The sequence below is a fragment of the Nylanderia fulva genome, unplaced genomic scaffold (genome assembly GCF_048542155.1).
Source record: "Nylanderia fulva isolate GAGA-0341 unplaced genomic scaffold, ASM4854215v1 Scaffold35, whole genome shotgun sequence".
Lineage (NCBI taxonomy): Eukaryota > Metazoa > Arthropoda > Insecta > Hymenoptera > Formicidae > Nylanderia > Nylanderia fulva.
Window position 1 is genome coordinate 1,695,075 of NW_028190422.1, and position 24,568 is coordinate 1,719,642.

Consider the following 24,568-nt stretch of genomic DNA (forward strand, 5'->3'; position numbering starts at 1 on the left):
AATCTCGAATCTCGAAAAGAATGGCTACATCTTTGGAAACACCGCAAACTTCTACGTCGAATTCACAAAATTTAGCTACATTGCAACAGGAGCAAGAAACTAAAAAAGAGCACGAGAAGTATAACTAATATTTGCTCTCTTTGATTATAAATACTTTATATTTTAAATATAATATTATTGTATAATATAGAAAAACTTAATATTTAAATTTAAATAATTTTATTTACATTGTGTTCATATTTTTCACGAATACATGTTTCGATTTATAGAACAAATAAAAATGCAACAAAAGTAAACGTTTGTAAAGGCAACATGTAATTATATAAGATATGTATATTCTTTTTTTAGGCAACCTTCCAAATACATATCAATGTATGATATATCAATACGATATTAATAAAATAAAAGATAAACGTTTATTAAAACATCACATTAATAAATATCTGTGTTTTCTTTTCAGATTCTCCGACGATCTATCCTTTACTCCGGAAGAGTGTTCGAATGACTCTACGGACAATTCTTCGCAGTCCGATGAAGACTCACAATCTCGAATCTCGAAAAGAATGGCTACATCTTTGGAAACACCGCAAACTTCTACGTCGAATTCACAAAATTTAGCTACATTGCAACAGGAGCAAGAAACTAAAAAAGAACACGAGAAGTATAACTAATATTTGCTCTCTTTGATTATAAATACTTTATATTTTAAATATAATATTATTGTATAATATGAGAAAACTCAATATTTAAATTTAAATAATTTTATTTAATTGTGTTCATATTTTTACGAATACATGTTTCGATTTATAGAACAAATATAAATGCAATAAAAAGTAAACGTTTGTAAAGGCAACATGTAATTATAATAGATATGTATATTCTTTTTTTAGGCAACCTTCCAAATACATATCAATGTATGATATATCAATACGATATTAATAAAATAAAAGATAAACGTTTATTAAAACATTACATTAATAGATATCTGTGTTTTCTTTTCAGATTCTCCGACGATCTATCCTTTACTCCGAAGGAGTGTTCGAATGACTCTACGGACAATTCTTCGCAGTCCGATGAAGACTCACAATCTCGAATCTCGAAAAGAATGGCTACATCTTTGGAAACACCGCTAACTTCTACGTCGAATTCACAAAATTTAGATAAATTGCAACAGGAGCAAGAATCTAAAAAAGAGCACGAGAAGTATAACTAATATTTGCTTTCTTTGATTATAAACACTTTATATTTTAAATATAATATTATTGTATAATATGAGTAAACTCAATATTTAAATTTAAATAATTTTATTTAATTGTGTTCATATTTTTACGAATACATGTTTCGATTTATAGAACAAATATGAATGCAATAAGTAGTAAATGTTTAATAAAGCAACATGTAATATTAATAGATATCTGTATTCTTTTCTCAGGCAACCTTCCAAAACGGATATTACGGCAGAGCCTTCGAAACCAGAAGTTTCTTCGAAGTCTGATGTGGAATCACAAATTGAAATCTTGAAAAGAATGACTATATCTTCGCAAACACCGCAAGATTCTACGTCAGAATCACAAAATTTAAATATTCCTAATTTTGGATATACATCCACGTCCGATAAAAAATTACCGCCACGGCACACATCCTATAAATCTATTTTGGAGTTAACACCACAATCTATTCAATCTTCTAAAGATTTGAAAAATTTTGCATTGCAAATTTTATGTGACATGCAGACAAATTCTGAAAGGTGTTATTTATTTTTGATTAAAATTATTTTGAACTTAATATCTTATTATGCATCGTATACAGCACGACACTTTTGTGCATAAATTGAGTCTAGATCGAATGTATGTACTAAGTGTCCACGTGTGTACAAAACATATCAATGTATGATATATCAATACGATATTAATAAAATAAAAGTTAAACGTTTATTAAAACAATATTAACATATATTTGTGTTTTCTTTTCAGATTCTCCGACGATCTATCCTTTACTCCGGAGGAATCTTCGAATGAGCCTACGAATGATTCTTTCAAGTCCGATGAAAACTCACAATCTCGAATCTCCAAAAGAATGGCTATATCTTCAAAAACACCGCAAGCGTCTACGTCGGATTCACAAAATTTGGATACATTGCAACAGGAACAAGATACTGAAAAAATTCACGAAAAGTAATAGAAAATATATTATTAATATATGTTTTGATTATAAATATTTTAAATTTAATATTGCGTTGTATGAGAAAATTAATTTTAATTTAAAAAATTTTATATATTTGCGTGTGTATTTTCACGAATACATGTTTCGAATCATATAACAAATATAAATGCAATAAAAAGTAAACGTTTGTAAAGGCAACATGTAATATTAACAGATATCTGTATTCTTTTTTTAGGCAACCTTCCAAATACGTATCAATGTATGATATATCAATACGATATTAATAAAATAAAAGATAAACGTTTATTAAAACATCACAATAATAGATATCTGTGTTTTCTTTTCAGATTCTCCTACGATCTATCTTTTACTCCGGAAGAGTGTTCGAATAACTCTACGGACAATTCTTTGCAGTCCGATGAAGACTTACAATCTCGAATCTGGAAAAGAATGGCTACATCTTTGCAAACACCGCAAACTTCTACGTCGAATTCACAAAATTTAGCTACATTGCAACAGGAGCAAGAAACTAAAAAAGAGCACGAGAAGTATAACTAATATTTGCTTTCTTTGATTATAAACACTTTATATTTTAAATATAATATTATTGTATAATATGAGTAAACTCAATATTTAAATTTAAATAATTTTATTTAATTGTGTTCATATTTTTACGAATACATGTTTCGATTTATAGAACAAATATGAATGCAATAAGTAGTAAATGTTTAATAAAGCAACATGTAATATTAATAGATATCTGTATTCTTTTCTCAGGCAACCTTCCAAAACGGATATTACGGCAGAGCCTTCGAAACCAGAAGTTTCTTCGAAGTCTGATGTGGAATCACAAATTGAAATCTTGAAAAGAATGACTATATCTTCGCAAACACCGCAAGATTCTACGTCAGAATCACAAAATTTAAATATTCCTAATTTTGGATATACATCCACGTCCGATAAAAAATTACCGCCACGGCACACATCCTATAAATCTATTTTGGAGTTAACACCACAATCTATTCAATTTTCTAAAAATTTGAAAAATTTTGCATTGCAAATTTTATGTGACATGCAGACAAATTCTGAAAGGTGTTATTTATTTTTGATTAAAATTATTTTGAACTTAATATCTTATTATGCATCGTATACACCACGACACTTTTGTGCATAAATTGAGTCTAGATCGAATGTATGTACTAAGTGTCCACGTGTGTACAAAACATATCAATGTATGATATATCAATACGATATTAATAAAATAAAAAATAAACGTTTATTAAAACAATATTAACATATATTTGTGTTTTCTTTTCAGATTCTCCGACGATCTATCTTTTACTCCGGAGGAATCTTCGAATGAGCCTACGAATGATTCTTTCAAGTCCGATGAAGACTCACAATCTCGAATCTCGAAAAGAATGGCTATATCTTCAAAAACACCGCAAGCGTCTACGTCGGATTCACAAAATTTGGATACATTGCAACAGGAACAAGATACTGAAAAAATTCACGAAAAGTAATAGAAAATATATTATTAATAAATGTTTTGATTATAAATATTTTAAATTTAATATTGCGTTGTATGAGAAAATTAATTTTAATTTAAAAAATTTTATATATTTGCGTGTGTATTTTCACGAATACATGTTTCGAATCATATAACAAATATAAATGCAATAAAAAGTAAACGTTTGTAAAGGCAACATGTAATATTAACAGATATCTGTATTCTTTTTTTAGGCAACCTTCCAAATACGTATCAATGTATGATATATCAACACGATATTAATAAAATAAAAGATAAACGTTTATTAAAACATCACAATAATAGATATCTGTGTTTTCTTTTCAGATTCTCCTACGATCTATCTTTTACTCCGGAAGAGTGTTCGAATAACTCTACGGACAATTCTTTGCAGTCCGATGAAGACTTACAATCTCGAATCTGGAAAAGAATGGCTACATCTTTGGAAACACCGCAAACTTCTACGTCGAATTCACAAAATTTAGCTACATTGCAACAGGAGCAAGAAACTAAAAAAGAGCACGAGAAGTATAACTAATATTTGCTCTCTTTGATTATAAATACTTTATATTTTAAATATATTATAATATTATTGTTTAATATGAGAAAACTCAATATTTAAATTTAAATAATTTTATTTAATTATGTTCATATTTTTACGAATACATGTTTCGATTTATAGAACAAATAAAAATGCAATAAAAAGTAAACGTTTGTAAAGGCAACATGTAATTATATAAGATATATATATTCTTTTTTTAGGCAACCTTCCAAATACATATCAATGTATGATATATCAATACGATATTAATAAAATAAAAGATAAACGTTTATTAAAACATCACATTAATAGATATCTGTGTTTTCTTTTCAGATTCTTCGACGATCTATCTTTTACTCCGGAGGAGTGTTCGAATGACTCTACGGACAACTCTTCGCAGTCCGATGAAGACTTACAATCTCGAATCTCGAAAAAAATGGCTACATCTTTGGAAACACCGCAAACTTCTACGTCGAATTCACAAAATTTAGCTACATTGCAACAGGAGCAAGAAACTAAAAAAGAACACGAGAAGTATAACTAATATTTGCTCTCTTTGATTATAAATACTTTATATTTTAAATATAATATTATTGTATAATATGAGAAAACTCAATATTTAAATTTAAATAATTTTATTTAATTGTGTTCATATTTTTACGAATACATGTTTCGATTTATAGAACAAATATAAATGCAATAAAAAGTAAACGTTTGTAAAGGCAACATGTAATTATAATAGATATGTATATTCTTTTTTTAGGCAACCTTCCAAATACATATCAATGTATGATATATCAATACGATATTAATAAAATAAAAGATAAACGTTTATTAAAACATCACATTAATAGATATCTGTGTTTTCTTTTCAGATTCTTCGACGATCTATCTTTTACTCCGGAGGAGTGTTCGAATGACTCTACGGACAATTCTTCGCAGTCTGATGAAGACTCACAATCTCGAATCTCGAAAAGAATGGTTACATCTTCGGAAACACCGCAAGCTTCTACGTCGAATTTACAAAATTTAGCTACATTGCAACAGGAGCAAGAAACTAAAAAAGAACACGAAAAGTATAACTAATATTTGCTCTCTATGATTATAAATACTTTATATTTTAAATATAATATTATTGTATAATATGAGAAAACTCAATATTTAAATTTAAATAATTTTATTTAATTGTGTTCATATTTTTACGAATACCTGTTTCGATTTATAAAACAAATATAAATGCAATAAGAAGTAAATGTTTAATAAAGCAACATGTAATATTAATAGATATCTGTATTCTTTTCTTAGGCAACTTTCCAAAACTGATATTACGGCAGAGCTTTCGAAAACAGAAGTTTCTTCGAAGTCTGATGTGGAATCACAAATTGAAATCTTGAAAAGAATGATTATATCTTCGGAAACACCGCAAGATTCTACGTCAGAATCACAAAATTTGGATATTTCTAATTTTGTATATACATCCACGTCCGATAAAAAATCACCGCTTCAACACACACCCAATAAATCTATTTTGGAGTTAACACCTCAATCTATTAAAAATCCTGAGGATTTGGAAAACTTATGGGAGATTATATATAAATTGCGGAGAAATTGTGAAAGGTGTTATTTATTTTTGATTAAAATTATTTTGAACTTAATATCTTATTACGCAACGTATACATTACGACACTTTTGTGCATAGATTGAATCTAGATTGAATGTATGTACTAAGTGTCCACGTGTGTACAAAACATATTAATGTATGATATATCAATACGTATTAATGAAATAAAAGGTAAACGTTTATTAAAACATCAAATTAACAGATATCTGTATTTTCGTCTCAGATTCGCCAATGTTGTATCTTTTATGCAGAAGTCGAATTCACAAAATTTAGCTACATTGCAACAGGAGCAAGAAACTAAAAAAGAGCACGAGAAGTATAACTAATATTTGCTCTCTTTGATTATAAATACTTTATATTTTAAATATAATATTATTGTATAATATGAGAAAACTCAATATTTAAATTTAAATTATTTTATTTAATCGTGTTCATATTTTTACGAATACATGTTTCGATTTATAGAACAAATAAAAATGCAATAAAAAGTAAACGTTTGTAAAGGCAACATGTAATTATAATAGATATCTGTATTTTTTTCTCAGGCAACCTTCCAAAACCGATATTACGGCAGAGCCTTCGAAAACAGAAGTTTCTTCGAAGTCTGATGTGGAATCACAAATTGAAATCTTGAAAAGAATGACTATATCTTCGCAAACATTGCAAGCTTCTACGTCAGAATCACAAAATTTGGATATTCCTAATTTTGGATATACATCCACGTCCAATGAAAAATTACCGCCACGGCACACACCCAATAAATCTATTTTGGAGTCAACACCACAATTTATTCAACTTCCTCAGGGTTTGAGAAATTATGCATTGCAGATTTTATATGATATGCGGACAAATTCTGAAAGGTGTTATTTATTTTTGATTAAATTTATTTTGAACTTAATATCTTATTATGCAACGTATACATTACGACACTTTTGTGCATAAATTGAGTCTAGATCGAATGTATGTACTAAGTGTCTACGTGTGTACAAAACATCAATGTATGATATATCAATACGGTATAAATCAAATAAAAGATAAACATTTATTAAAACATTTATTAAAATCATATTAACAGATGTGACAAACTATGCAAATCCCTTATGCGGAAGGAAGTTTTGAATAAACCTACAGATAATTCTTCAAAGTCCGGTAAAGACTCACAAGTTCGAATCTCGAAGAGAATGGCTACATTTTCGGAAACACCGCAAGCTTCTACGTTTGATTCACAAAATTTGGATACATTGCAACAGGAACAAGAAACTAAAATAGAGCACGAGAAGTATTACTAATATTTACTCTCCTCTCTTCTTTTTGATTATAAATATTTTAAATTTTAAATTCAATATTATTGTATAGTATGACAAAATTCAATTTAAATTTAAAAAATTTTATTTATTCGTGTTCTTATTTTCACGAATACATGTTTTGATTTATAGAACAAATCTGAGTGCAATATGATATAAACCTTTGTTCCCGGTGAGAAATGATTAGTCGAATCGTTATCGATTCGACCATCATTTCTCACTGGGTTGAAGCAACATGTAATATTAAAAGATATCTGTAATCTTCTCAGACAATCTTCCAAAGCCGATATCATGGCAGACCCTTCGAAAACAGAAGATTTTTCGACGTCTGATGAGGAATCACAGACTGGAATCTCGAAAAGAATGGCTACATCTTCGGAAACACTGGACACTCTTACAGAGGAAAATTTGGATAAATTGCACCAGGATCAAGATACTGAAACAGATCATGAGAAGTATTATTAATATATATGCTTTGATTATAAATACTTCAAATTTAATATATAGTACGAGAAAATTTAATATTTTAATTAAAACATTTGATTTTTTCGAGTTTATATTTTTACGAATACAATTCGTTTCAATTCATAGAAATACATCGATACAGTACGATATAAGCGTTTGTTAAAGCAACCTAATATTATCAGATATATGTATGTTCGTGCAATAGATATTTAATAATATATACGTACTTTGTTTTATATTCTCAATTTATATCAATTATTTTCATATTTATATCCCTTGTAGAATTTTATCACTAGTAACGTCAATTAATCACTTATTTTGAGAACTTAAAATACTGATATACAGTAATTTAAGTACTCGAAATAAGTGATTACTCAAAGTAAGTGATAAATTGACGTTACTAGTGATAAATTTCTATAAGAGATGTGTAACATTTACTTTTATGTCAAATTACTTTTTGTGAGCGTCAAAAAGGTGGCGCTTTAATCAGAGTCTAGTTTTTCTCGCTACATGCACGGACAAAGTTATACGTCGTGTTCGTTACTTAAATAGAGAGTTTAAACAAAGCTACACGTGTTAATTATATACTATCAATACGTGCCGAGCACCGGTCCTCACTTGAGGACATTAACAGTGTATTCTTCTCTCAGGCAATCTTCTAAATACGATATTATGGCAGAGTCTTTGAAGACAGAAGATTCTGCGAAGTCTGATGAGGAAACATTGCAAGCTTTTACGTCGGATTTACAAAATTTGGATACATTGCAACAGGAACAAGAAACTAAAAAAGAGCACGAAAAGTATAACTAATATTTGCTTTAATTATAAATACTTTAAATTTTAAATACTATTATATAGTATGAAAAAATTCAATATTTAAATTTAAAAAATTTTATTTACTTGTGTTCATATTTTCACCAATACATGTTTCGATTTATAGAACAAATATGAATGCAATAAAAAGTAAACGTTTGATAAAGCAACATGTAATATTAATAGATATCTGTATTCTTTTCTCAGGCAACCTTCCAAAACCGATATTACGGCAGAATTTTCGAAAACAGAAGTTTCTTCGAAGTCTAATGAGGGATCACAGATTGAAATCTCGAAAAGAATGGCTACAGCTTCGGAAACATCGCAAGCTTCTGCGTCGGATTCACAAAATTTGGATACTCTTAATTTTGGATATTCCTCCACTTCCGATGAAAAATCACCGCCTCGACGCACACCGAGTAGAACTATTTTCGAGTTAGCATCACAACCTACCATTTTTAGTCTTCGGAAGTTGGAATGCTTACGGCCATTCATACCTAACATCGAGACACCTTATGAAAGGTGTTATTTATTTTTGATTAAAATTCTGTTAAATTTAATATCTTATGCAGCGTATACACCACGACACTTTTGTGTTTAGGTCTAGATCGAATGTATACACTAAGTGTCTACGTGTGTACAAAACATATCAATGTATGATATATCAATACAGTATTAATGAAATAAAACATTCATTAAAATATCATATTAACAGATATCTGTGTTTTCTTCTCAGATTCTCCGACGATGTATCCGATATTCAGAAGGAGACTTTGAATGAGCCTACGAATGATTTTTCGAAGTCCGATGAAGACTCACAATCTCGAATCTCGAAAAGAATGGCTACATCTTCGGAAACACCGCAAGCTTCTACGTCGAATTCACAAAATTTAGTTACATTGCAACAGGAGCAAGAAACTAAAAAAGAGCACGAGAAGTATAACTAATATTTGCTCTCTTTGATTATAAATACTTTATATTTTAAATATAATATTATTGTATAATATGAGAAAATTCAATATTTAAATTTAAAAAGGTTTATTTACTTGTATTCATATTTTCACGAATATATGTTTTGATTCATAGAACAAATATGAATGCAATAAAAAGTAAACGTTTGATAAAGCGACATGTAATATTAACAGATATCTGTATTCTTTTCTTAGGCAACTTTCCAAATCCGATATTATGGCAGAGCCTTCGAAAACAGAAGTTTCTTCGAAGTCCGATAAAGGCTCACAATCTCGAATCTTAGAAAGAAAGATAGGTACATATTTGAAAACACCGCAAGCTTCTCCGTCGTATTTACAAGATTGTATAAATTGGGATAAATTACGGCCGGAACAAGAACAGATAGAGAGGTATTATTAATATATTTTTTGATTATAAATACTTTAAATTTTATATTGCATTGTACAAGAAAATTCAATATTTTTATTAATAAAATTTTATTTAAATTTGAAATAAACAGGCTATGAGAACGCAGATGTTTGTGCGTTGGATAGCGAAAATTAATTTTTTGCTATGCTTTATAATTGTGCACAGGGCACGAAATTTGCTTGACATGTACTAATACGTTTATTTAGGAATAAATCTCAATTCGAGTTTTTTTATTGTTATGTTTCTCTCTGATCTTTTAAAAGATGTAGGCGAGAAAAATATCGGTCTAAATTCGCTAAATTGGGAATCGAATCTGAGTCTTTCACTTGTCGATCGATTGCTCTTACCACTTACCACTAACAGTAAGCTAGTTACATTTCGATCCGATATTTTTCTCTTGCCTATATAATTGTGCACAGGGCAAATTTCGTGCTCTATGCATAATTATAAATCATAAAATTAATTTTCGCTACTCAACGCACAAATATCTGCGTTAAGCTCTCAAAGTCCATTTGTTTCGAATTTATATTTATATATAAAAGCCTTTAAATTGTTATTGTAAAATTTTAATTATTTAATTTTATATTATTTTTTTATTATTGAAAATTATATTTTTATACTAAAGATATTTTTGTAATTACAATTACTATAGATTAATGAGTTTAATGCAACAATCACGAGATTTATTTATTAAAATGCTAGAACATGAGTTTATACAGGAAAAGAAAACCATAAAAAAAGAATTAGTCGCAACATTATTAATGAGGTACAGGTATTATTATTTATTTTAAGATTAGAGAAAATATTTTTTTAAATTTAATATCTAATTATAATACTCGAAACATTAACAAAATTTGATTTGACTTGTAATAATACATATTTAATTACTTATAAAATAAATTATAAAATAAATTTAGATTAACACTGTATTAATATTCCAAATTTTTGAAAATTATAATTTTTGATAATAATACTTACACAATTAAGACAATTTTTATACAAATATTGACTATTAATTTTTTTTGTATAATTGTTCTCGTTTATGTGTGATTCAATGTATCGGTTAAAGTGAGAATAGTTAGTATATAAATTAGATTTTTCAATAAAATTAAACAAGTACAAATCTTTTCACGAATACGTGTTTCGAATCACAGAACAGCTATGCACGTAAAATAAACGCTTGTCAAAGTAACATGTAAGATTAACAGATCGTTTTTTTTTGACAGACAACCGTCCAAAATCGATGTTATGGCAGTACCGAAAAATGAGCCTATGGTTGATTCTTCGAAATCCGATGAAGATTCACAATCTCGAATCTCGAAAAGAATGGCTACATCTTCAAAAACACCGCAAGCGTCTACGTCGGATTCACAAAATTTGGATACATTGCAACAGGAACAAGATACTGAAAAAGTTCACGAAAAGTAATAGAAGATATGTTATTAATATATGTTTTGATTATAAATATTTTAAATTTAATATTGCGTTGTATGAGAAAATTAATTTTAATTAAGAAAATTTTATATATTTGCGTTTATATTTTCACGATTACATGTTTTGATTCACAAAATAAATATGCAATAAGATATAAACGTCTATTAAAACAACATGTAATATTATCAAATATTTGTATTCTTTTCTCAGACAATCTTTCAAAACTGATGTTATGGCAGAACTTTCAAAAACAGAAGATTCTTCGAAATCTGATGAGGAATCACAGACTGAAATCTCGAAAAGAATAACGATATCTTCGGAAACACAGCAAGCTTCTACAGAGGATTCACAAGATTTGGGTACATTGCAACAGGAACAAGAAACTAAAACAGATCACGAGAAGTATTACTATAATATTGGCTTTGATTATATATATTGTAAATTTAATATAATATAGTAGGAGGAATTTAATATTTAAATAATTTAAATAATTCAAATAATTTTATTTAATTGTGTTCATATTTTCACGAATACATGTTTCGATTCATAGAACAAATATAAATGCAATATAAAGTAAACGTTTGATAAGGCAACATGTAATTTTAATACATATCTGTATTCTTTTTTTTAGGCAAGCTTCCAAATTCGATATTACGGCAGAGCCTTTGAAAACAGAAGTTTCTTCGATGTCTAATGAGGAATCACAGATTAAAATCTCGAAAAGAATGGCTACAACTTCGGAAACATCGCAAGCTTCTACGTCAGATTCACAAAATTTAGATATTGCTAGTTTTGGATATTCGTTCACTTCCGATGAAAAATTACCGTCTCGGCGCACACCGAGTAAATCTATTTTGGAGTTCGTATCACAACCTATCACTTTTAGACAAGTGAAACCACCACCTATCATTTTTAAAGCAACCTTAAATCCTCTTTATGAGTTGGAATACTTACGGCAGATTAAACGTGAAATCGAAACATCTTGTGAAAGATTATTTATTTTTTATTAAAATTATTTTAAACTTAATATCTTATTATGCAACGTATACACCATGACACTTTTGTGTTTCAATTAAGTCTAGATCGAATGTATACACTAAGTATCCACGTGTGTACAAAACATATCAATGCTATATTAATACGGTATTAATGAAATAAAAGATAAACAAGGTTGTTAAAAGATAAACGTTTAGTGAAACATCATATTAACAAATATCTGTGTTTTCGTCTCAGATCCTCTAACGATCTATCGTTTATTCCGGAGGAGTTTTCGAATGAGCCTACGGGTGCTTTTTCCAAGTCCGATGAGGACTCACAATCTCGAATCTCGAAAAGAATGGCTACATCTTCGGAAACACTGCAAGTTTCTACGTCGGCTTCACAAAATTTGGATATATTGCAACAGGAACGAAAAGCTATAAAAGTGCACGACAAGTATAAGTAATAATTGTTTTGATTATAAATACTTTAAATTTTTAATTTAATATTGTACAGTATGAGAAAATTCAATATTTAAATTTAAAAAATTTTATTTAATTGTGTTCATATTTTCACGAATACATGTTTCGATTCATAGAATAAATATGAATGCAATAAAAAGTAAACGTTTGATAAAGCGACATGTAATATTAACAGATATCTGTATTTTTTCCTTAGGCAATCTTTCAAATACATATCAATGTATGATATATTAATACGATATTAAGAAAATAAAAGATAAATGTTTATTAAAACATCTTATTAACAGATATTTGTGTTTTTTTTTTCAGATTCATCGATTACTGGTATATTTCCGATAGTCAGAAGAATAAGCTTATAAATGATTCTTTAAAGTCCGACTCACAATCTCAAATCTCGAAAAGAATGGCTACATCTTCAGAAACATCGCAAGCTTCTACGCACGAGAAGTATTACTAATATTTGCTCTCCTCTTTTCTCTTTTGATTATCTTCTTTGGAATATATTTTATATTTGCAACACAGATATACGAATAAAATATATATCAACATAACATGTCTTATTGTTAACAAATTTCTGTATCTTTTTTCATAGACAACCTTCCACATCTGAAATTTCGACAGAGTCTTCCCTGTTGATTACTGATGCAACTAAATCCGATGACAAATCATCGCCTCGACACTCAAGTAAAGCATCTACTTCTTTTGAGACACCACAAGCTTCTACTTCGGGGACTCAACATTTGTGTTCCCTTCAACAGGAACAAGAGAAAGATCATAATGAGTAATCTATTTTTTTAAATTATAAATGAAAATTTAATATTTATATTAAATTTATTTGCCTGTATATATGAATTTAATTATTTTTATTATAAATTCTAAACAATTATTTAGATTTACACTACATTATTATTTTAAATTATTAAATTTTCCATAATAATATTTACACAATTAAAATAATTTTTATGCAATCTAATTATTAACTAATTATTAACAATAAAAATGCAATCTATATTATTACTTATTAAATTAAAGAATAATAAATTTATAATTATCACTATATCTACAATATTATACAAAAAAATTTTTTATTTACAATAAAATATTTAGACGTTCCTTTTATTTAATGTAACGCAATGATTCAAGAACGTGTGATTAACTAAACTAAAAAAGTAGAGCACAAATGAAATTGATCAAGTATCTTTTCCCGCGTTCACGTATCGATTGGAAAAACATATATGAACACAGTGGAGTATAAATATATATCAATTTAACTTGGCATTTTATTAATAATTTTGGTGGTTTTTTTGCAGACAAGTTACTAAATCCAATATCATGGCAGAATCTTCAGCAATCGATAATCCTTCCAATGAGCAATCATTCCCTCAGCGAAATTGGACGCCAAAACAACGTATTTATCCGGATATGGAATCTTTGCAGCATTCTCAGTCTTCGAGAGCTCGCATGTCAAAAATTATATGTTGTTGTTTGTGCTGGTACCTATTTTTATTTATATTGTATTTTTCTTGGAAAATTAGGCATCCATATCAGAATGATCAGCGCAATAACATAACGAATCTTTCGTCTTCCGCTAATTTAAAGATACAAATTCTCGATCATCATCAAGTTTTAGACGTCTTGACGGATTATCTTCAACAAGAATCACCTCTTTTAAAAGTCGTGGCTCTTATTCGTGATACTAATATCGAAAAATCATACACAGTGGACATTATAAAGAAAAAGCTTCGTAGAAGAGATAACGATTTCTCATCACTGTATCCGAACTTTGTTGTCTTAGAGAATTTGAGAGCAGAGAATTCGATAGTTGTAATAGACTATGTGAAAACTTTTCAACAACTATACAGAGATCGGCAGATTACTTTATTGGCAGTTTTTAAAGTTGAGCTGAGTGATGACGCTTCCATTCGTAGTACAGAACTAAACGGAATTATAAATACAGTAAATAATACTTTCATCAAAGAAAATATTAATATTAAAATTATTCCCTACGAACCTTTAAGAGAAAGTGTTTTAGAAAAATCTATTATAGAAAAGGGAAAAAGTATAGGACAATCGTACACTCAGAATGAGATCGATATTATGAAACAAAATTTGATAAAAGATGATATCGTATATAAAAATGATTGTAGACAGGAGGATTATTAGTATTCTAAAGACAAATCCTATTCTTTTTTATTAGTTATAAAAATTATCTCTTAAACTGGAAGCTATAAATACATAATGATCTTACAATCTACAATTTATTATTTTGAAGCAGTAAGAATGCGCTTCAACATTTTTAAAAATCTGTAAAAAAATTTCGATTGTTTATATTTTAAAGTTATTGCAATATTTATATTTTTGGGAATATATACAGAATTTCCCTTAAAAACAATTATGTATGTATAAGGATTATACATAATTGTTCTTAAGGGAATAATATTGGTAAAGTTATTTTATTGCATCTAACATAACAATTACTACTTAAGAATTAAATATTCTCTTTCTGTATATATTTTCAACTGTAAATTAATATTACAATAACTTTAGAATACAAATAATTGAAATTACTTTACAGATTTTTAAAATATGTCGAATCGCTTTTTATTGCTTTTAATTAAATTGTAGGATCATTATTTATCTAGCTTTCGGTTCAAGAGATAATTTTTATAATTAATAAAAAAAAAGAATAGAACTTTTAATTTCGCATTAAAAGCTACTTTGCATTTTATTTACAATCAGGTTGCACTGATCTAAACGTGTAATGAAATTTTTGCATTGTACTAAAAATGATCGATGATTTTGCAGGAGATAATGTTTTGTTTAGCGTACGTTCAATGAAACTCATCAGCGCATTGTTTTGTACGGTTATACAAACTTGCATTTAGAACTCCCAACATACGTAATATCTCGGACTTTGCTAAGTTTTATTTTGTAATCATATTTGGATTGGACGATTTATAAGTGGGCGCCCGTGATGGTTCCGCATGTATAAATTTTCGTAATAACTTGTAGTGCTACAAACTTAGGCGTTACACTGCTCTACATCGATCATTTTTATGCAATTGAAGAATCTATCGCGATTTTTTATTTTTATTTTTTTTGTGGCTATAATTTTATATGGTTTTATTTTATGAAAGATATGCTTTTATTATATTAATAAATAATTATTTTGTATTAAAATATTTGAGTCTAAATTAAAGGAATATCTTTGAGGGTATGCTACATATATATTTAAAGTAAAAATATCTACAAATCATATAAATTTATTATGGTTAGCTAAATTAATTATTAAAATATTATGTGTTGATTCTTAAGAATTATATTTCGTTCGATTGTTACATGTTTTTATTTAATAAGTATTAAATTATAAATATAATTAAGCTCAAGAAGCATTTAAGACAATTAATATTTTAAAACCTGAATGAAATATTTATACATACATATATTTAATTAGTATACAAACACATAATATTTTAATAATTAATTTATGCTAACCATAATTAATTTACTAAATTTGTAGATTTTTTTTGCATTAAAACATATAACAATCCAGCAAAATATAATTCTTAATGATTTATATTTGCTTGATTTTATTTTGCTCGATTGTTATATGTTTTAATTTATAATAATAACTATTGTACATGTGTGAACAATTTTAGATTACAAATAGTAATTAGATTATATATTAATAGTAATTAGGAACAAAGTATTAAAAATCGACCCAACTAGTTAAAGAACATATATTTATTTAAAAACACACAACATTTCGGTCATATGGTTGCGGTCCTTATCAAGTGTAATATTCATTATAGTAAAGGTGCAGCCAAATGGTTTTTGACGAATCATTATAGGATTGTTTTCTGTTTTACAACTGTTTTGACAAACTCAAATTTATGTTACATCTAATTTAAATGTAGTTTAACTATAAATTACTTTACCGTTAATTTGGCTGCACATCTACTAATAAATATTATATTTAATAAGGACTACAACCATATGGTCGAAACGTTATGTGTTTTTAAATAAATATATGTTCTTTGGCTAGTTGGGTCGATTTTTGATATTTTGTTTCTGCTTAATTTATCACTAGCGACTTTTCAAATGTTCAATTATTAATAGTAATTAGATTGTATTTTGTATTTTTAATATATTTATGAATAAATGATCGGCATATAACGTTAATTGTGTGATAAGATAATGATATATGTACAGTAGCGGATCCTGACATCGATAATGGTGGATTTCTGCAAAGTTATTTAATTAATATTTTCTTATTTCATGCTTAGCTTTTACTCTAGAATCAACGAAGAAATTTTTTAATTTGCAAGGAGGAGGTCTAATCTTAAACACCTTCCTCCCAGGATCCGCTAGTGTATATGTATATATTATATTAAATATTTATTCCTTTTAATAAAAACTTGCACTTAAGAAAGTAATTGGTTTTATGTTAGCGTTAAAATTCTAAAATCTTAATCTTAATTTAAATCAAACGTGTTGTCAATCACATATTATCAGTACAGCAAAATTATAAAAAATAATAAGAAAAACAAATAATATTTTCGTTTAAAAAAAATCAAGGGCACTGACTTGTTTTCATCAAGACACGAACTCTAACAGTTTACAATCGGATTGTGTGCTGGTAAGATTCCTATCTCGTGGTATGTGCAAAACCAAATGGTTTCTTTTTTATTTTAAATGACTAATAATTACATGATTGTACCTTTTTTAATCAGATTAAAAATAAAATATACAGTTAGACTTTAGAAATAAAGTAAAATAATAAAGTATTAAAATAGTAACGTATAAGATATATATAAAAGAAATTGTGAATGTGTCTTGCATTAATTTATACTTTTTAAAAATTTATTTGAAACTTTGAAAAGTAACATAAATGTTTAGCAAAATTCTTGAGATTGAATAATAACTTGAAATAAGATTGAGATTGAGTTTCTTTTAATAATAAATATCTTATTGAATAATAATATTAAAATATCAAACGCAAAGATTAATAGACACAAATATCTAAAAAGCTCAAAAATGTTTAATATTAAAATAATTAGAAATTTTGTTTGTATGTTGTGTTTTTATATTGTTTATTTAGTTGAAAAATATTTATAATTTTGCTCTTAACGCGATATATATTTTTTTCAATTGCATCTCAATTTTAAACAACTTCTCATTAAGATTTAAATTAGTTATTTAAAAAATAAAGAAATATCAAATAAATTAATCAACTAAAAATTTGTTTTTCAATGCATATCCTGATTCGCAGATAAGATATAAATAAAATAAAATGTCTGCATATGTCAATATAATTTATAATATTATTTCAGTACTTTCTTCGCAGACAATTTTCAAATACGATATAATGACAGAGTCGCCAAATTTTACATCGGATGATTCTTCCAATTTAAATGAAGAATCAACGACAATGTCTACTTTATGCGAGACACCACAACCGTCCGCTTCGAATACTCATTTTGATTCCTTGGAACAAGATATCAAGAAAGATAACAGAAAGTATTGTATATTTGATAATAAATACTTTAGACTTAATATTGAATAAATGAGAATTTAATATTAATACAAAATTAACAAAATTAAATTTGCTTGTATTTACATAATTATTTGCGTACATTATGGAGGATTATGCAGAATGACTCTATATTATTTTCTTGTATTATTAAAAATTATATTTTTATAGTATGATATATACGTAATTAAAATAATTTAGTCTCACAATTATATTCTAAAATTAAAGAGGGCGAATTATTTCAAACTTAATATTTTTCACACACATATAATACTCGAAATTTAATATCTTTATTTAAAAAAATTTACTTGTTTTTTATTTTAGCGACGAAGAATTGCAGAATAAGATAATATCAAATCTGATTGCCCACATCAATACATTGACGAAACATATTAATTTGTTGCTTCAAATACTGGAACGTGAGTATCGGCAGTGTAGACAGAATGAACAAGCCAATTCTAAATTATTTAAAGCCTCATCAAAGTGCAAAAGGTATTATTATATATTTTAAGATTATATAAAAAGAGATAATTATTTTAATGTTAACACATCTTACTCAAAATATAATATTTGAAAATATAATAGTTTCATTAAAAAAATTTCATTTATTTTTTTTATTGTAGTGATTTGCATTAAATATTAAGAATTATTTAAAATAACATTCTTATTTTCTTGTATTATTAAAAATTATAATTTTTCATTAAAGATATTTATGCAATTAAAACAATTTCCATATAAAAAATTTAATTATTTTATATCTATAGAAAAGTCTAATTATTTTATATAGAAATATAAAGTATAAAATTTAATTATATAAATAATTATATAAATATTTGTAATTATTGACAAATGTTGATATATTTTTAACAGACAATCTCCCGATATTATGTTAGAACTGTTTAAACAGTTGAAAATTGCTTTAGAATTAAATGAAAAATCACACGAGCAGTTAATATCGACTTTCATTATCAAAATTAATTCATTGAAGAATAATATCGCGTTGCTCCAAATGGAACGTGAAATTCAGCAGAAAGAAAAAATCTGTAACGAGTTATTTGAAGAGTTATCAAAGTACAAAAGGTATTATTATATATTTTAAGATTGGAGAAAGAAAATTATTTCAAACTTAATATTATACTCGAGAAAATATCTTACTTGAAAATTTAATAGCTTATGTCAATGTAACCTGTTATTTTATTAATAAATCTCGTTTTTGTTCATAAACATTTTTCCAAATCCGATATTACGGTAAAATCATCGAGAGAGACTTGAACATTGATGATTTCTTCAGGTCCGATAAAAAATCGTTATTTTTGGACACATCGAGTCAGTCAATTTTGAAGTCAACGTCACAAGCTTCTTCGAGTTCTCAGCATTTGGAATACTCCCAGCAGATTATACCGGGACATAATGACAAGTCAGATTATGAAAGGTATGAATTTAGCTCTAATTAAAATTAATTAAAAGTTTAAATCTTAATATATCATTATACGCAAAAATTTAATATCTCTGCGACGAATGAACATGGATGAAGTATAGAATAAAGTTTCGATTTTACTTGCTCTACTATGAAAAGACGGTGCTATTTTCGCAGACATCCTTTCAAATTCGATATTACGATAGAGTCTTTCCCGTTGACTACGGATGCAACCGAGTTCGATAAGCAATCATTGTCTCGCCGAAAATGTCATATAATTCGGACGCTAATAGAACAAGCTCCTCTTTCGAGTTCTCAACATTTAGAATTCGTGCAACATTTCCGGTTTTCAAAAGGTTATTGCATATTAATATTTAATTCAAACATTCGCATATATATATATATATATATATATATCAGAATGAGCAATCCAATAACATAACAGTTCTTCTGCCTTCCGCTGATTTAAAGATACAAATTCTCGATCATGAATAAGTTTTAAAAGTCTTGACGAATTATCTTCAGTAAGAATCACCTCTTTTAAAAATCATGGCTCTCATTCGTGATATAAACATAAAAAATCATACACAGTAGATATCATAAAGAAAAAGTTTCGTAGAAGAAGAGGCAACGATTAATATTAATATTAATATTTATTTTAATATTAATATTTCCTCTGATATATAAAAGTATCATTTATTATATTCATAATTCGATTTAGTTCCATATTACGAATCGAAGTGTCATCACTCGGCTCAACTTTAAAACTGACAGTAGAGTAATTTGCCAATTGTATAATTCTTGAAAAGTTTTCACATAGTCTATTACATCTATATCAAATTCTCTATTTTCAAATTCTCTAAAACAATAAAGTTCAAGTACAGAGATGAGAAATCGTTATCTCTTCTTCTATGAAACTTTTTTTATGATGTCCATTGTGTAAGATTTTTCGATGTTTGTATCACGAATAAGAGAAAAAAAATATTAATATTAATAATATAATTAATAAAATATATTACATTATGAAATCATTATTCATTTAACTTCCGGTTCGAGAGAGATAATTTTCATAACTATAGCAAAAAAAAATAGAATTGATACGATCGATAGAATGATAGAATTGATACGAAAAAAATAGAATTGAATAAAATAGATCGATACGCACATATATCCGTACAGAAACCCATTGTGGCCGTTTTGACGTCTTGTTCCAAAAATTACAAGCATAGCGGTATGTCTTAAGATCCTCTACAATAGAAAAAAAATTAATTATCCAGAAACAAGTTCCGGAAAAATCATTTTATTATGATATTTTTGTATAGACGATTAAATACTCTTTAATTACACTTAAATACTCTACTTTAAAAATTTATCACAGTTGTCCTCGTGTTCGGTGCCAAGAAATACGAGTAGAGTTGCATACTCTTAAATTATTGACGACAGAAAAAAATTTATTTGTTAATAAACAAAGCCCGGAAGAGTTCTGCTTAAGTAGATATTTACATATACACGCACATATATCCGTACAAAAACTCATTTGTAGCCGTTTTGACATCTAATTCTAAAAATTACAAGTATAGCGGTATGTCTTGGGATCTCTTACTATAGAAAAGAAATTATTCAATCAGAAACAAGTTCCAAAAAAGTCATTTTATCATGATATTTTTGTACAGACGGTTAAATACTCGTTTAACAATTTATTACGGTTGACTCTGTGTTTAGTGCCAAAAAATACAAGTAGGGTTGCATACACTTAGATTATTTAACAGAAATTTATTTGTCTGTATTAAATATATGAATTTAATTATTTTTATTATAAATTCTTAAAAAAATTGTTTAGATTAACACTATATCATTATTTCAAATTATTTAATTATCCATAATTATATTTACACAATTAAAATAATTTTATGCAATCTAATTCTTAACTAATTATTAACAATAAAAATGCAACTATATATTACTTATTAAATTAAAGAATAATAAATTTATAATTATCATTATATCTACAATATTATGTAGAAAAATTTTTTATTTATATTAAAATATATTTAAACGCTCCTTTTATTTAATGTAACGCGATGATTCAAGAACGTATGATTAATAAATAAACTAAAAAAGTAGAGTGCAAAATAAAATTGATCAAGTGTCTTCTCGCATTCACGTATCAATTGGAAAAACATATATGAACACAGTAGAGTATAAACATATATCACAGTAACTTGTCATTTTAACAAATCTTGGTGGTTTTCTTTGCAGGCAAGCTAGTAATTCCAATATTATAGCAGAATCTTCAGCAATCGATGATTTTTCCAATGAGCAACCATTCCTTCGGCGACAATGTTATCTATGATTTGGACGCCAATGAAACAATATATTTTTCCAAGTTTTGAACATATAGAATCTTTTGCAGCATTTTCACTCTTCGATAACTTATCACATGTTAAAAATGAAGTATTATTATTTGTACTGGTACCTATTTGTATTTATATTGTTTTTGTCTTGGAAATTTTGATATCAATTTCAGAATGCTCAGCGCAATAACATAACGATTCTTCCGCCTTCCGTTGATTTAAAGATACAAATTCTCGATCATTATCAGTTTTAGACGTTTCGACGGATTATCTTCAGCGAGAATCACCTCTTTTAAAAATCGTGGTTCTCATTCGTGATACTAATATCGAAAAATCATACACAGTGGACATTATAAAGAAAAAGCTTCGTAGAAGAGATAACGATTTCTCATCACTGTATCCGAACTTTGTTGTCTTAGAGAATTTGAGAGCAGAGAATTCGATAGTTGTAATAGACTATGTGAAAACTTTTCAAAAACTATACAGAGATCGGCAGATTACTTTATTGGCAGTTTTTAAAGTTGAGCTGAGTGATGACGCTTCCATTCGTAGTACAGAACTAAAACGAATTATGCATACAGTAAATAATACTTTCATTAAAGAAAATATTAATATTAAAATTATTCCCTACCAACCTTTAAGAGAAAATGTTTTAGAAAAAAATATTATAGAAAAGAGGAAAAGTATAGGGCAATCGTACACTCAGAATGAGATCAATATTATGAAACGAAATTTGATAGAAGATGATATCGTATATAAAAGAGATGATTTGTAGACTCTAAAAAGAGTAATGCATAATTGTTTTTGAGGAGATAATATTGTTTAAGTTATTTTTTATTGTGTTATTTTATTATTATTTTATTGTATTATCTGACATAATTATATCTAATTAAGAATTGAATATTTGATTTTTATATTATAATATATGCAGAGAATAATGTCCGTGTTGCTTACATAATTAGATTATCAATTTATTATTTCAATGATCCGTTTAAAATATAATTTTAATTATAAAATAGAAATAGATACGACTTTTAATTTTGATGAAAGCCAACTTACACGTAATTCATAGTCATGGTTCGTAGTTCTGAACGCGTGATGAAATTTTCGAATGCATTACTTCCGGATTGTATTAAAAACGAACAGTGATTTTTGCAGAAAATGATGTGTGATGTGTCGTTTAGTATATGTTCGACGAAACGTGTAATGTTACGCACGGTTAAACTTACATTGATTAAGACTCTGCGAGCACACGTAATATCTAAGACTTTGCTAACTTTCTTTTTGTAATCATTTGAAATTTACTACGATTTATAAGCGAGCAACCCCGGTCATTGCGTATGTATAAATCTTCGTAATGACACGTAATACTCAAACAATAGGCGTTACATTGCGCTACGTTGAATCACCAATTGTTCTTATATAAATCACTTACAATTATTTCACAAATTGTTTTCAAATCAAGTTTTATTTTAATATGAATATATATAGGCTGCGTTCGCTTTGACGCTTTCAATAACAATATTAATAACAAAGCAGCTCAGACTGAGCGTTAAGGAAAAATACGTAGTTTAAAGAATAGACATATAGAAATAGAAAAAAGAGATATAGTTATAATTGATGCATTTTTCTTTAGATAAGATATAATATAGTAAAAAAAATTAAATTATAGAATTGTTATATATGTTATCGTATTATTTATATTTTTTATATACTTATAAATCAATCAATCAATCAAAATTTACATTGTGCTATAAGAGGATTATACTTTCTTAAAGAGGATATTTTTTTAAATAAAAATTTGCGAGTATAAAACACAGTAATTAGTATTAAAAATAGTATAAAATTCTAGGTTGCTTTATTTAATTTTAAATTACCTTGTATAACATATTGGTCTAAATTTTTTGCTCAAATATTATAATTAAGTGCTTATATTATTTGCTTAAATATTATATGTTACAAACAATGTTATAAATAATGTGTCAAACACAAAAATGAATTAAATATTGTAAATTAATTTTGAATCAGCATTTGCGAATATGTTTTAATAAATAAAATTTTCTATACCTATCATCCACTCTTTCTTTTTTAATTACCTTTACATGGTCTTCTCACGTAACTTAGAAATAGATCTATCAATGTTAAAATATTTTCTTTGTGCACGCACATAACGTTACGTCTCTTTATGATTAAAAATATCTCTTATTTGCCTCTTACGTATACATCGATGATGATGCAACTGGTCAGAAGTTACGTTCGTTCTGTAACGCCGCAAAGCTATATGTTACATCGCGCTTCCAGTTCGCCCTGTTACTCCGCTTCCTTATATGTTTTATCGAGCAGGAATTCTACATGTCGTTGAAAAGAATTACTTTATTATAGCAATTTCAGTGAATAAAATTGGCCGATTGTACCAAAGACGTCACGTTTCCTGTTTGTCAAGAACGAAACGTTTACCCGACAATCGTTTTAACAATTAATGTTACAGTGATACACTGACATCCTGTGCATGTGCATCAACAAACGCGAGAATCCTATTCGCCTCGAAGCTGTTC

At 27.3% G+C, this 24,568-nt stretch overlaps 2 protein-coding genes across 6 annotated transcripts; both read left to right on the top strand.

Moving 5' to 3' along the window:
* Window positions 1–20: 20 nt before the first annotated feature.
* On the top strand, window positions 21–16,891 carry LOC114934934 (uncharacterized). Of its 5 annotated transcripts, XM_085485178.1 has the most exons (28): window positions 21–118; window positions 461–661; window positions 1,003–1,203; window positions 1,433–1,747; window positions 1,974–2,174; window positions 2,511–2,711; window positions 2,941–3,255; window positions 3,482–3,682; window positions 4,019–4,219; window positions 4,566–4,766; window positions 5,108–5,308; window positions 5,538–5,849; window positions 6,077–6,169; window positions 6,399–6,713; window positions 6,929–7,132; window positions 7,427–7,612; window positions 8,273–8,422; window positions 8,643–8,957; window positions 9,172–9,372; window positions 9,602–9,796; window positions 10,468–10,581; window positions 11,042–11,239; window positions 11,460–11,651; window positions 11,881–12,108; window positions 12,483–12,689; window positions 13,019–13,156; window positions 13,302–13,490; window positions 14,020–16,891. In XM_085485178.1, exons 1-28 carry the CDS (start codon window positions 21–23, stop codon window positions 14,870–14,872), a joined length of 6,426 nt encoding a protein of 2,141 aa, XP_085341304.1. In that variant the 3' UTR covers window positions 14,873–16,891. The 5 variants fall into 5 exon arrangements, with proteins under 5 accessions (XP_085341304.1, XP_085341305.1, XP_085341306.1 ...); XM_085485179.1 differs by lacking the exon at window positions 10,468–10,581; XM_085485180.1 differs by lacking the exon at window positions 2,941–3,255.
* A 426-nt stretch (window positions 16,892–17,317) lies between these two features.
* LOC114934996 (uncharacterized) lies at window positions 17,318–23,937 on the top strand. Its single transcript, XM_085485195.1, has 6 exons — window positions 17,318–17,367; window positions 18,043–18,229; window positions 18,567–18,734; window positions 19,113–19,322; window positions 19,534–19,674; window positions 21,919–23,937. The coding sequence occupies exons 2-6, from the start codon at window positions 18,078–18,080 to the stop codon at window positions 22,010–22,012; spliced, it is 765 nt and encodes a 254-aa protein (XP_085341321.1). The 5' UTR covers window positions 17,318–17,367; window positions 18,043–18,077; the 3' UTR covers window positions 22,013–23,937.
* Window positions 23,938–24,568: the final 631 nt, after the last annotated feature.

Excerpts from the sequence above, each read along its gene's own strand:
- LOC114934934 (XM_085485178.1), top strand. The coding sequence starts at position 21 with ATGGCTACATCTTTGGAAACACCGCAAACTTCTACGTCGAATTCACAA. Across the intron at positions 2,175-2,510 it reads ACTGAAAAAATTCACGAAAA|ATTCTCCTACGATCTATCTT; the intron begins GTAATAGAAAAT and ends TTTTCTTTTCAG. Across the intron at positions 10,582-11,041 it reads GTCGCAACATTATTAATGAG|ACAACCGTCCAAAATCGATG; the intron begins GTACAGGTATTA and ends TTTTTTTGACAG.
- LOC114934996 (XM_085485195.1), top strand. The coding sequence starts at position 18,078 with ATGACAGAGTCGCCAAATTTTACATCGGATGATTCTTCCAATTTAAAT. Across the intron at positions 18,230-18,566 it reads ATCAAGAAAGATAACAGAAA|CGACGAAGAATTGCAGAATA; the intron begins GTATTGTATATT and ends TTTTTATTTTAG. Across the intron at positions 18,735-19,112 it reads GCCTCATCAAAGTGCAAAAG|ACAATCTCCCGATATTATGT; the intron begins GTATTATTATAT and ends TATTTTTAACAG.